Source organism: Acipenser ruthenus, chromosome 25, assembly GCF_902713425.1.
Source record: "Acipenser ruthenus chromosome 25, fAciRut3.2 maternal haplotype, whole genome shotgun sequence".
In the NCBI taxonomy this organism is placed as follows: Eukaryota; Metazoa; Chordata; class Actinopteri; order Acipenseriformes; family Acipenseridae; genus Acipenser; species Acipenser ruthenus.
Window position 1 is genome coordinate 16,649,635 of NC_081213.1, and position 12,243 is coordinate 16,661,877.

Sequence of the window (12,243 nt, forward strand, 5' to 3'; positions counted from 1 at the left end):
CTGTTTGTTATTTAGTCGGCTCACGAACAGCAGAAGCATTTTGTCTCGCTCAACCCGGGTCAAAGTGTGTAGACCCATATCCCGAAGTGGGTTGCTGGGACCCAGGTCAACCCGGGTACGACCCAGGTTAAGTGGTTTCAGACTATGTGGGATTGTGACCCGGATAGCCAGGACATGGGTCCGGACCCAGGTAGGAGTGTCACTGTGAAAGGGGCTCTAGTGTGCACTCTATTGTGTGCTGCAATATTATGTAATGCATGTAACACAAAGGCCTGGTGGTCCCGTGGTTAAAGAAAAGGGATGAATACCAGGAGGTCGATGGTTCTAATCCCCATTCAACCACTGACTGTGTGTGACCCTGAGTTAATCACTTAACCTCCTTGTGCTTCCTCCTTCGGATGATACGTGAAACTGAGGTCCTGCAGCAGTTATTGATGCATAGTTCACCCTCTAGTCTTGGGAAGTTGCGTTCGTTAAAAGCGTCTGCTAAATGACCAATTATTAATAATAATAATAATAATAATAATAATAATAATAATAATAATAATAATAATAATAAAGTGAACTACATCCCTGAGACATGGAGGAAATCAGATGTACAGTACAAGTGTGATAAGTTTTAATCGATCAAAGGCTGTTGAACAATGATTGCTAATTGGGCGTCACAATTCTGCAATGTCAGTACATCTCCAGCTGTACTGCATTGTTGTACTACAGAGTATGGCTCTTGTATATCTCCTTTAACCGGCTTTCCATAATCTGTAATGTGGGACCCAGACCTCTGTGTTTTCAAGACTATCTGCGGCCTGACATTATATACATTATTATATTTTTATCACATAAACTCGACATGTACATTGACGAAATGAAACACGTATTCTATGCTGATGAAACTACGATGTATTGCTTAAAAAAAGGAATACACAAAACAACAATAGCGTGATTTTTTTTTTAAATTGAGGTATGCAAAAAATGTCCCACTCGATCAGTGTTTCTTGAGTTCATTTGTGCAACTTGTTCTACTAAACGTGATAGTCTAAAAGGCTGAATTTATTTCTCATGTCTACAGTCAGTATTCAGTACATGCTACAAAAGCATCGAAACTACCACAGGTTGCACATGTTCAAAATATACCTGAAACAAAAAAACAAAAACAAACAAAAAAAAACTGTGCGTGGAAACGATTCTTATGTAAACAATATCGAAAAAGATAACTCGTTTTTTTTCTTTTCAATTAATGTTTGCTTGTTTTTGTGATACAGCCTTGTTTTATATTTTTACAAAATAATATAAAGTGTGCCAACTAACAACATTAGCATTTGACCAGTAACATTTATTTCTCCATGACATTGATCATCTATCTGCGGTTAAACTATATTAATCTTACAATAAAATGAAAATGAAGCTGCCACAACTCACAGAGTTTAAAATAAGGGAGCCACAGTTCCCGTTTGCCGGTAGCCGCCGATGGGTCCGGTTTAGTCCAGCCCGAGGCTTCGCGATCAGGCAGCGGGCCTCTCTCTGTCTGTCCCTGCGAGACTCAGCGGCTCTGTCATGTAGTGTATGCCGGTTTACTAGAAATTTCTAACCAGGGCCCATTATGTCAAAATCTCGGTATCACTTCAGTCTCACATCGGGGTACGGAACGGGCATTTCTGGGGTTTAAACCCACCTTCTCTATGTGTTTTTCACCGGCCTCCGCGCAGTTACTCAACACTTTGTTTGGGAACAAAAACAAATGAAACCGAAACACCCACACAACAACTACTTCCTGAAATGAACATAAATACTGAGATTCCCTAACCACGTGACGAAGGAGCATTATAGCCTTTTATAGATGCACGTCCAATCTATTTGTGAGCTTTTTCTTTATATTACGTTTTGGGAATTATTATTATTATTATTATTATTATTATTATTATTATTATTATTATTAATAAAAACATTAATTGCTTTTTATTGTTGATGTCATCTTTCCAGTCTGCTCACTAAAACTGGACAGTAAACAGTAAAGAAAACTTAGTTATATCACAATAAGTGATAGTCATTAAAACAACACGCTATTAACACTTCAAATCCGTCCGTTGTGTTACATTGTAGCACATTATACCGTCTTTAATTTGTTCATGGTCTTTTTTCTTGGACAAGCTCAACGACGGAAGTGTATCAGCTGAAAACCAGCAAACCACCAGCAGCTCTGACCAGTATACACTGGTGCTAGTGATGGCTGAAATAGACTATAACAAAATGATTAAAATTGTCAACCTTTGCTATACATTTACAACCCCTAACAATCTTGAACTTGGTAAGCATGGCCAAGCATGGTAACCCACAGATAATAACTATGGTAAAAAAAAACAAAACACGCTGAACACCACAGAAAATCACAGTTAATAACAGTAAATTCCTATACTGCACGGCTTGGAAACAACAAAATTACAATGCAAAATATGATTCATGGTGATTAAGCTTACAATATTCGGGAGTCTAATACCTACTGTATGTGCGGTGGATAGTTAAATTGTAACTATTTCACATTTAAAACAGGCATAGTTGAAGACAGCTGTCACGTGAAACTCAAAGGACCCCGTGGTGTACAGTATCATAAAGTGTTGGCTTGTAAGCATATGGATGGATTATACCATACTAGCGGTATTTTTTGTTGTAATTGTATAAAAGGTTATTGGTTTTTTGTTGTGTGTTTTTTTAAGAGTCGGTCAATTTTATTTTAATTAAATATATCAAAATCGATTATAATAGTTGGACATAACACGAACTATTTTATTTTAGACAATATATGTGGTTCTCTGTATATACACAGTAGTATTGCAATACTGTAGCCTGTCACCAGAGAAAGCGGACGTGTAAATGTATTTTGTAATTTTTCATTTTAACTTTATTGCTGTAAAACAGTCCTAACTCCATTTAGCTTAGAAACGCGAGGTTTGGAACAGGATGGCGGATGAAGCTCTCTTTCAGTTCCTTCATAACGAATTGATACAATATGTGTACAAGTCATCTGAACAAGGGGAAATGGTAAGTTCTGAACGATTCTGTCGTTCAAAACATTTTAACCACAAAGACGACTTTTTTCATATATTTGTAGTGGTTGTTATCTGGTAAGGTCGTGTTTAAATACTACTACTATTAATAATAACAATGCTTAGTTATCTTAATTATAACCCCTACTGCTGCAGGGACGAGATTCCTGGCCTGTCAACAAAGCCTGCACAGAAAGCAAAACTATGGAAAGTTGTCATTCTCAGACACTGCAGCCAATAGTGATTATTGTTTCTGCAGGGTTCAATATATGCCCCACCCCCAGTCGTTCATCTTTACAGAAAATGCATATCGATTTGGGGTACCATTCTCTTGAGAGATGGGTTGCGCGTTAAAATCATTTGCACATATGTGAATAGTGGATCGTTGGGTTCTCCCCAGGCCGTTTCAGGTGGGCGTGCCGCCCAGCTGAACAATCCAGATCCGCCAGTCTTGCGGATGCTACGTGCCTTTAACGATAAGGATCACTGCACGCACTGGTTGGGGAAAAAAAAAACTTGAAACCACACGACAGGTGTGTGGCTGTGTTACGTTTTGACACTACATTTAACCAATCAGAGAGTTGAAGGGGTGGGTTTTCCGTTTTAACCACGTCTAGTGGCTGAAACATTAAAATGACTGCTAAAAAAATAACCGATTATTTTCTAAGCAATAATAGTGACAATGAATGTATAAGGTGACCATATGGCTCCGTGTTCAGCGGGACAGTTTGGGATAGTTCAGGCTTTTCAACTCACAACCCAACGCATTCTGGTAAGCGTAGTCCTGCTTCTCTTAAAGGCAAGAATGGTACCTGAGACAGGTAAAACGTACCAGAATGCAATGGGTTGTGAGTTGGAAAGCATAAACTGTCCCGCTGAACACGGAGCCATATGGTGACCTTATGAATGTGGAAATTACCAAATCGAAATGGACGAGGAAAAAGAAAATGTAGAAAATGAAAAAGAACAGCCTGATTATAGTCAACGAAGAGCAACTTGTAGAAAACGAATTGGAAGAACCGCAAGAGGGGCCCGTGCATAAAAAAAGAAACATTGTGACAGTGGGTATGATGTTATGTGGGGGGGAAATGGCTTTTTTACAGCAAGGAATTGGGTGGTATGATGTGCAAGCTCTGCCAGAAACACAAAACAAGATTGCACAGGATCTAGGGTAAATGGAGCAGTGTAGCCTTTGTGTGAATTAGGCTGGATTGTTATTCATTATTATTATTCTCATTCTTTGTCATATTATATATTTAAGGTAAGGCAGTTTTATTTTTGCGTTAAAAGTGCTCCCGGCTATAATGCTCTGCCACCCGGATGTACAGAATTCCTAGGGAGAACCCTGGTTTATTGTTTGATGACACAGTGGAGAGGTACTAATAAATAACAATGTCAGGGAGCAGATTTTGAACAAACACAAAATTAAGATTTGTATACATTTTATACAGTGTACACCTGCCCTGTGTCAGTTTTTTTCAATCAGTTTGTGCTGACATGACACATTTTACATGACACAATATATAGGCTGATATAGCAGGTGATATGAAGGTTTGTGCCCTTACAGAAACAAATAAAAAATACCTTTGGTATACATCAATTATAATACAAATGCTACTGGTAGTACAATGTTGTGTATGTTAAAATACAAACATGTTACCACTGTGGTACTATTCTACAATGGCTCGTAACATTTTAACTGTGATTCCACTGCTCAGTAAGCCCTTACATTGCTATTGGATATTATTATTTATTATTAATTTTGTAGCACATGCTAGAACATCTTATCCAGGGCAACTTACAATTATATCACGTTATTTTTTACATACAATTACCCATTAACACAGTTTGGTTTTTACTGGAGCAATCTATGTAAAGTACCTCACTCAAGGGTACATCAGCAGTGTCCCCCACCTGGGATTGAACCCATAACCCCCTGGCCAGGAGTCCAGACCACTACTCCACACTGCTGCCCTGATAGTGTGTTGGAATGTCGAGCTAGAATGTCTGACAGAGGTCAGCACTGTCAGTGTTGAATACACACACACTGACGGTCTCAATTTGTATCTCTGGCAGGAGAATGGAAGGTGTATTACCAGACTGGAAAACATGGGTTTCAGAGTTGGACAAGGATTAATAGAAAGGTAGGTGGTTTAATTACAGAGTTTCCATTGGAGAGGGTTCATCTTGACTCATCAGTTTAACAAAGTTATTTCAAGAGGACCCTTCAGGCAGCAAACTGAATAATTGGTTACAGCAATTATCCTTTTTACATATAGTGCAATACTGTAAACACAAAGAAAAAAAGTACTAAGATGGTGACCTGTAGTGACTCATAAGTGGCCGAACTGTTATACCATTAAAGGGTATAGCCTATCTTTACAACTTAATGATATCTGAGATGCTGGGCCCAATTCACAAACTTTTTTAATACATTTTTGGTTTTCACAAACTACTTCTGATGCTAAAACTAACAACAGAAAAGTTTTATAAATGCCAAACTTAATCAAAAAGACTTTTAAAAACTCTTTGAATACGGTAACGTGTGTCCTATTTATGAAGATCTGATTTCTCAAAAAAAAAGCAAAAACTAAACTGTTTCTTCATGTATTTTTCTTAAGGTTCACGAAAGACACAGCACGTTTCAAAGATGAGTTGGATGTGATGAAGTTCATCTGTAAAGACTTCTGGACTAGTGTTTTTAAAAAGCAAATTGATAACTTAAGGACAAACCATCAGGTGACTTAAATGCTTAAATGGGTGAATTGCATTTTCTACCAAGTAGTTCAGAAATGAAAAAGTACTGCATTTGTAACAACACATAAAAGATGAATTGTTTGGCAGCTTGACTTTGGAGGTTGATTTGATTAAAGTATACCCTGCTAGGATAAGCCATGGCATTTTTTTTTGTATTATACAGTACCAGGAATCGTCCTATTTCAGGGGTAATCCAAGGATAACTTGGTGCAATTTAGAGGGATTTCCTGGTGCTGTAAAATGCCCTGGCAATCAAAAGAGCTAGTCAAAGTAACATGTGCTTTGTTATTGTCAGCAGGGATGAAGTCATGGTCTTTGCATACAGTATATAAATCAGTGCTATGAACAGTGACTGATTTATGTATAATCTTTATAATATGTAAAGTCAAATAATAACAAATTATATATTCTTTCTTTTAATTCTTTAGGGTATTTATGTGCTTCAGGATAACAAGTTCAGACTGTTAGCACAGATGTCTGGAGGGAAGCAGTATTTAGAACATGCACCTAAGGTGAGCTGAAAGTAACAACAAAAATGCAGTGCCTTTACATCAGAGTAGAAGAGACAGTAATTTGCTGTATCGAGATTTATTCTAGTCCTAAGCCTAAACCCAGCTGAAGCAATGGGTTTACAGCAGACGTGAATGTAGTGTGCAGGAGGGTGGCATAGAAGGCTTAGATTGTAATGGCTTGCTCTAGGAAACAAAATAAAACTGAAGATATATACAACTTCGTAATGACAGAAATATTACAATAGAGAAACAAATGGATACAGTTTGTTTGTCTGTGCAAATAATCTAATGAATGTAATGCATTTTAAAGTTAAAACTAAATATGGGATGTATGAAATTGTAAAACAAAAAATCTAATATATTTTATGTGTTAAAGAAGAATATTCAGATATTTCAAAGACAAGTTGCTGCTGCATCCAGGTACCAAACTCACTCGAGTGCGTTAGCTGCAACCAAATCATGTGACCCACTGGATCTGTTTAGCTGGAGCTTTAGATATACTGCAGGCTTTATATTTGTTTTATTTGGGTACAATTTTAGGTCCTTAGGCAAAAAAACCTTCCTTCTTTTAAAGTGGTTACTTATTTTCCTTTGTTCTCTTTATAGTGTGTAGGGGTATCCCAGTTTTAGTTGATGAGGGTAGGTTACCAGGGTAGAAGGACAAGCCTGTTGTGAGTATTCACATCATTGAAAAATATAGGGCGGTTGCCTGGAGGTGCTTCTGTCAGGTTGGAGCTACAAGTTTTAATTATTTTCCCCAAAGAAATGTGAGTGACTTTCTGGATCTTTGTTTTGTAACTCTTGCAACAATCTGTTATACAATGTGTTTGTTTGAAAAACCTATTTACTGACCTAACAGGTTTGTCATTAGTTTATGGTTTTATCTTTTTATCACACTGGCATTAGGCATCAAGATAAACATAGCAGAATGCAGCCTTTTCATATAGAGTAGAACCTGTCATATTTGATCCTGTCTAAATTCAGAATGGATTCAGCTGCAGATAAAAAAAAAAGAAAAGACGGTGCATAAAACAAACTGCCCAGTTTAGCCATGTTTAATACCAGAAAACAAGAAAGCAAGATGTTAATATAATTAATGTACCGTTAAATAAATACAGTTTAATAAATGATCTGAGATTTAAAACTAGGATCATAGTCCACAGTTGTAACTTTCCATTAATTAGGAGGCAGTCTGCTGCATGAGGGACTAGATATTCAGAGTAATGAAAGTGTTTCCACTGGGAATGCTCTGTACAGAATTACCATACATCTCTCTTTACCAGTATTTAGCATTTAGCTGTGGGCTGGTGAGAGGCGGGCTATCAAACCTCGGGGTCAAGAGTATTGTGACAGCAGAAGTTTCAGCAATGCCAGCGTGTAAGTGTTTATTTATAGATGCATGAAATCTACTTCACAGTCTGTTTTACACCAAAATATATTCTACATATTTATCCTTCCGCGCACTTTATACTTTAAAAAAAGGCAGACCATGCGGACAACCCAATTTATATCTCTCAATAACAACTTTACGTGTAGGGGCTGAAGTTGTAGTCATTGATCAACAAAGATTGAAACTACGAGATTGCTATTGACTTAATTTGCAATCCAATTTTCATGTGATTGAGCATTTTTTAGTTAGTATGAAATAAGTAGTTTAGTTTTCCAAACTTTATTTCCACTTTGAATCTGGTAAAATATAACCTTTCACCACACTCTAGATTCAGTCCCTGTGCAGCAGGTATTAGGAACCCACCTGAAACATGGAACACAAAACGTCCTTTTCGGCACAGTAGTGTCCTAATACTTGTTACACAGGGAGTGAAAAATACCATATCCACACTGTGTAAATTATACACAATTAACACACATTGAAACCATGTGATTGCCAGTGAATTCATTAAAAAAAACAGAGTGCAGATCATTAAGGTAATGTGAATAAGGTAAAAATGGTCTTCACCCAATTCTAAGAGAAAATGAAATGTGGAAATTAAACACACATCTGCAGAAAATTAATAAAGACCAAGGTAGTTGTGCTCCATAACAGTGTGTGCTGTTTTAATGACTACTACTTTGTGTTAAGTTATCACCACTGTCTATTGACAGGAAGTATATTAAAATCTCATGCGCTCCCCATATAAATACATTGAACAAAAGAAATAATACTAATCTGAAACTGCTGCACACACTGCTTCTTTAGAGGAGCAAGTTACACATTTCAAATTTGCCTTCTGTCTGCTCTCCATTCACTTGAGATGCTCTGCTGCAGTGTAGGGAGCATGTGCTGGTTCTGAACCTGAGCAGGCACAGACAGAGGTGGCTGTGGGAAGAAATAGACAGCTGCTCCGGCTCCTTTTCTGTCTCCCCGCACAGCTGTCTCTATGCAGCGCTGGGCTTTCGGGACACAACAGGGACATTGCAAATGCATACTGTGTTGCATTGCCATATTGTTATAGCAAAACTATTAAAGTACTGCTACTTGAACAGCAGTGGACAATGGTGGAGATTAAAGAAATACCAGCAGTTAGCAGAAAACAGGAAGGAGGGGTGTAAATTGTTCCAGTTGATAGTTATTATATTTAATGATATTTTTTTGTTGTCTTTACAGGTAAATTTCAAATTATGATACAGAAGATGTAGACTCACACCACTGAAATAAAGCCCATTGTGTTATCAATACCATGTAATTTAATTGTGACATCTCTTAACAGCTGCCATTAATACTGCTGCCAAGTATTTATCCACTTGATTAGTATTGAATAATGTATACATAAATCTGCACCAAAGCTATTAAAAGGACCATAAACAACAGCAACTTGTTGTATGTGTTTATTTTGAGTCTAATGTCCTGGGAGCACTAAATAAGAATGCCCTGTAGTGTATGTGTAAAACAGATTGGACAAAAAGTGGAAACCACTTCAAATATGTAGACTATACTTTAAAAAAGGCTGTCCCACATGTGACTCATTGATTTGTTATGCAAATGAAATCCTGCACATGAACACAGAGATATATAAAAGCTGTATCTTCCTTTTGCAACTTATTATAAGTTTATTCAACATTCCATCTAAAATAATAATATACTTCAACAACTAACATCTTAATTAAACATCCTGCCCGGATCCTGTCTTAACACCTCCACTAAAAATATACTCCAGGATATTCCTTCAGAAGCACATTACTAGACCAGTTTTTAGTTGTTGCTGTCACGAGATCAAACAACACTTTGATTTTTGGCTGATGAAAAATGCATAGTTTAGATGGCTATCATTGGGTATAAACTTATTTTCAGAAAAGATGGTTAGTTTTGAAAGTACTGGGAGCTTGAAGTGTTAGTTTGAATTTGTTACATTCATGGACTACTGGCTCAGGACAAGTACAGGGCAGGAAGTTCAGTTGGTATGCAAATTATTGATATGTATTAATAACACAATAATTTAGCAAGCTTAATATTTGCAGTCAGATTCCTGACCGGTTGCTGCACTTCGCTTGCTTAGTTAATAAAAATAAAAGTTAATAAAACTTCAGACACACAATAATTCATGACAAGATCAATGTGGCATTCTTTCTATAGAAAAACTATCAGCTAGAAAGAATCCCCCCCCTTTCTAGCCTATAAAAATGCAAAGTGTTGTTATTTCACAACCAAAGTTCATTTTTCAGAGAAACTGGTAACTGGAAAGTACAGGTTTATTTTTAATTATAGAACATTCAGTGTGTGGCTCTTGAAATGTATTTTTGTTTACGACTAAGTCGACCTGGATAAGGGCGTCTGCTAAGAAATAAATAATAATAATAATAAAGAAAAACTGTTCAGCTGCAGGCAAGCAAGCTCTTTTCTTCGGGTCAAGAGGGACCCCATCTTTTTCTATCTCCTCTTGACTGGGGTTCACGGTAACCCTCTTGCTTCAGATCCCTTCTTCTTGGCAGGCAGCAGAACTGGCCACTGTAATGCACCAAAACCTACTCTGTACTCACCATAGTTTGTGCAGCACTAAATTAGAGAAAGATCCTGCCTGAACACCTGTGCTTATTTTGCATATTTTCCATAACAGGCCAGGCCTAAGGAGCTTAACTAGCCTCGTGACTGAGTGATAATGTGTAATGAGGCACTGTTTAAAGAAGTTGCACAAAATTAAGCAAACACATATATACAATATATACAAAATAAAGGAAAAAATACAAAAAGATATATGGGGATGGGAAGAGAAGGAGCGAGAATGGGAGGAAGGAGAGTGAAGAGAAGGCATCAAGCCGTTATCTCTCTTAAGACATGATATGTTCATCTGACTGGTCAAGAAAAGTCACTCTGGTCCATATACTCAGGGTATCTTCTCCTTCCCTTTCTCATTCTTTCCTCAAGCAGTCTACTGTAGAAGACGAAATACCATGTTTGTTTCACAATTCTATATAGCTCTAGCTGTGCTTAAGTTTGTGTTTAAGTACAGATTGTGTCAAAATCACATATGCTGTCATTAATTACAAACTTAACACTCTTGTGTTACCCTCATTAACACATTTCACACAAACCTGTTGATTCTTAAAAAAAATCCTTTTACGGCTCACTGCAACTCATTTAGAACAACTCAAAACACACCTTAGCCAAAGAGACTCAACACAGCGAGATGCGATCCTTCTACTCATTGAGAATTGCAGGTAAACTGAAAAAACAAACAGCAGGGAACACCCTGAAAACTCCACAAAGTTCCAACAAAACCTTGCAAAGACGCATGGCTAGTTTTTCAGTGCAACTATGATATTGAAAATCGGACGCAGCAGCGACAATGTCCCTGTTGTTTGTCTCTTACACCTTTTTATTGCAATTCCTTCTGCTAGAAGTTCCTCTTTCAGTTTCTTACTTGATTTAATAGAGACCTCTACTGGAAAGGCCACCTTATACATGACACTATTACTAAATGCTAAGAAATTCCCATACCAAGTTTCATCTCAAGTGGATGAGTGGTTCTCAAGATATATTGCAGTCCCTGGTGCTTATATTCACAAGGAAAAATAATGAAGTTTCACTGGACATCATTTGATACTTGTCTCTACAGAACAAAAATCACAAACCAGTTAGAGGAAAAAGCTTTTATTCCATGATATAACGCACAGTGTTTTAAAATACCTGATAAATAACTTTTTATGCATGTTTTTTTTTTCAACTTTAAAAATACAATTTGTATGGGGTTTCAAATGGTTGTCATCTTTCTGTATTTCCACAAACACTTTTCACTTTTCGATTCTTTGCTTTATTATTTTTAGACATTAATTTCCCCCATAATTCAAGTCATCCTGACTGAAGCCGGAAAACTATGATATTTAAGAAAAAATTAAACATAAAACATTTTCTGTATCTGAGTAGTTTTGACTGCATTGGAAAGAAATCCTGACATTAAAAGTAAATTAAACCTAGTGTTCCAGAACTAACCCCTTCCAATCTAAAAGCGATGGGCTGGTTAGAGCAGAGTGCTAACCCTGAACATTGTGATTGTGAGATATTTCAAGTAGAAGTTACAGGAGGTAATGGAGAGGTAAAGACTGTTCCATGTGCCTAATCCTAAATCTGCAACACTGGCTTATCCAGGGGTTAGAATTATGTTCCTTAATGTAACTCATTTTTTGGCTCCTTTGTAATGGTTAAGTTGCATCACAGGCTCACAGCTGCACTGGTTGTAAATATCCCACTTTTATTATGTTAAGGGCTTCATAGACAGTCCTGGTGCAGGCATTAATGATATTGATTCCAGCTAACAGACTCAAAAGTACAGAGATGTGAAGGCAGGGCTTTGCACAGTTTGGATGGCAGCTATTTTCTACACAGTCTAAACAGATGGATTCTGGTTAAATATTCGCTGTTCTATAAAACTGCATTCAGTACAATATGAGGTGCAGCTCTGATCTTTAATAAAATGGTATTTGTGGTTTGAGTCCATGGC

At 37.1% G+C, this 12,243-nt stretch overlaps 2 protein-coding genes across 12 annotated transcripts in view; one reads left to right on the top strand and one right to left on the bottom strand.

The window, feature by feature from the left end:
- The window catches only part of LOC117413990 (ubiquitin carboxyl-terminal hydrolase 19-like), a 33,985-nt gene extending 32,178 nt beyond the window's left edge, over window positions 1-1,807 (bottom strand). For 4 of the 9 annotated variants that reach the window (XM_058999434.1, XM_058999433.1, XM_058999430.1 and 1 more), the window contains exon 1: window positions 1,420-1,807. The gene's annotated coding sequence lies outside the window, so the exon portion shown is untranslated. The remainder of the gene's footprint in view (window positions 1-1,419) is intronic. The other 5 variants (XM_058999432.1, XM_058999435.1, XM_058999431.1 and 2 more) reach the window with 3 other exon arrangements.
- A 786-nt stretch (window positions 1,808-2,593) lies between these two features.
- On the top strand, window positions 2,594-9,118 carry LOC117413911 (trafficking protein particle complex subunit 6B). Of its 3 annotated transcripts, none has more exons than XM_059000350.1 (6): window positions 2,594-3,036; window positions 5,118-5,185; window positions 5,663-5,780; window positions 6,227-6,310; window positions 7,594-7,687; window positions 8,916-9,118. In XM_059000350.1, exons 1-6 carry the CDS (start codon window positions 2,956-2,958, stop codon window positions 8,945-8,947), a joined length of 477 nt encoding a protein of 158 aa, XP_058856333.1. In that variant the 5' UTR covers window positions 2,594-2,955; the 3' UTR covers window positions 8,948-9,118. The 3 variants fall into 3 exon arrangements, with proteins under 3 accessions (XP_058856333.1, XP_058856334.1, XP_058856332.1); XM_059000349.1 differs by lacking the exon at window positions 2,594-3,036 and adding an exon at window positions 3,880-4,102; XM_059000351.1 differs by lacking the exons at window positions 2,594-3,036; window positions 7,594-7,687 and adding an exon at window positions 3,870-4,102.
- Window positions 9,119-12,243: the final 3,125 nt, after the last annotated feature.

Excerpts from the sequence above, each read along its gene's own strand:
- LOC117413911 (XM_059000349.1), top strand. The coding sequence starts at position 3,998 with ATGAAAAAGAACAGCCTGATTATAGTCAACGAAGAGCAACTTGTAGAA. Across the intron at positions 5,186-5,662 it reads GGACAAGGATTAATAGAAAG|GTTCACGAAAGACACAGCAC; the intron begins GTAGGTGGTTTA and ends ATTTTTCTTAAG. Across the intron at positions 6,311-7,593 it reads ATTTAGAACATGCACCTAAG|TATTTAGCATTTAGCTGTGG; the intron begins GTGAGCTGAAAG and ends TCTCTTTACCAG.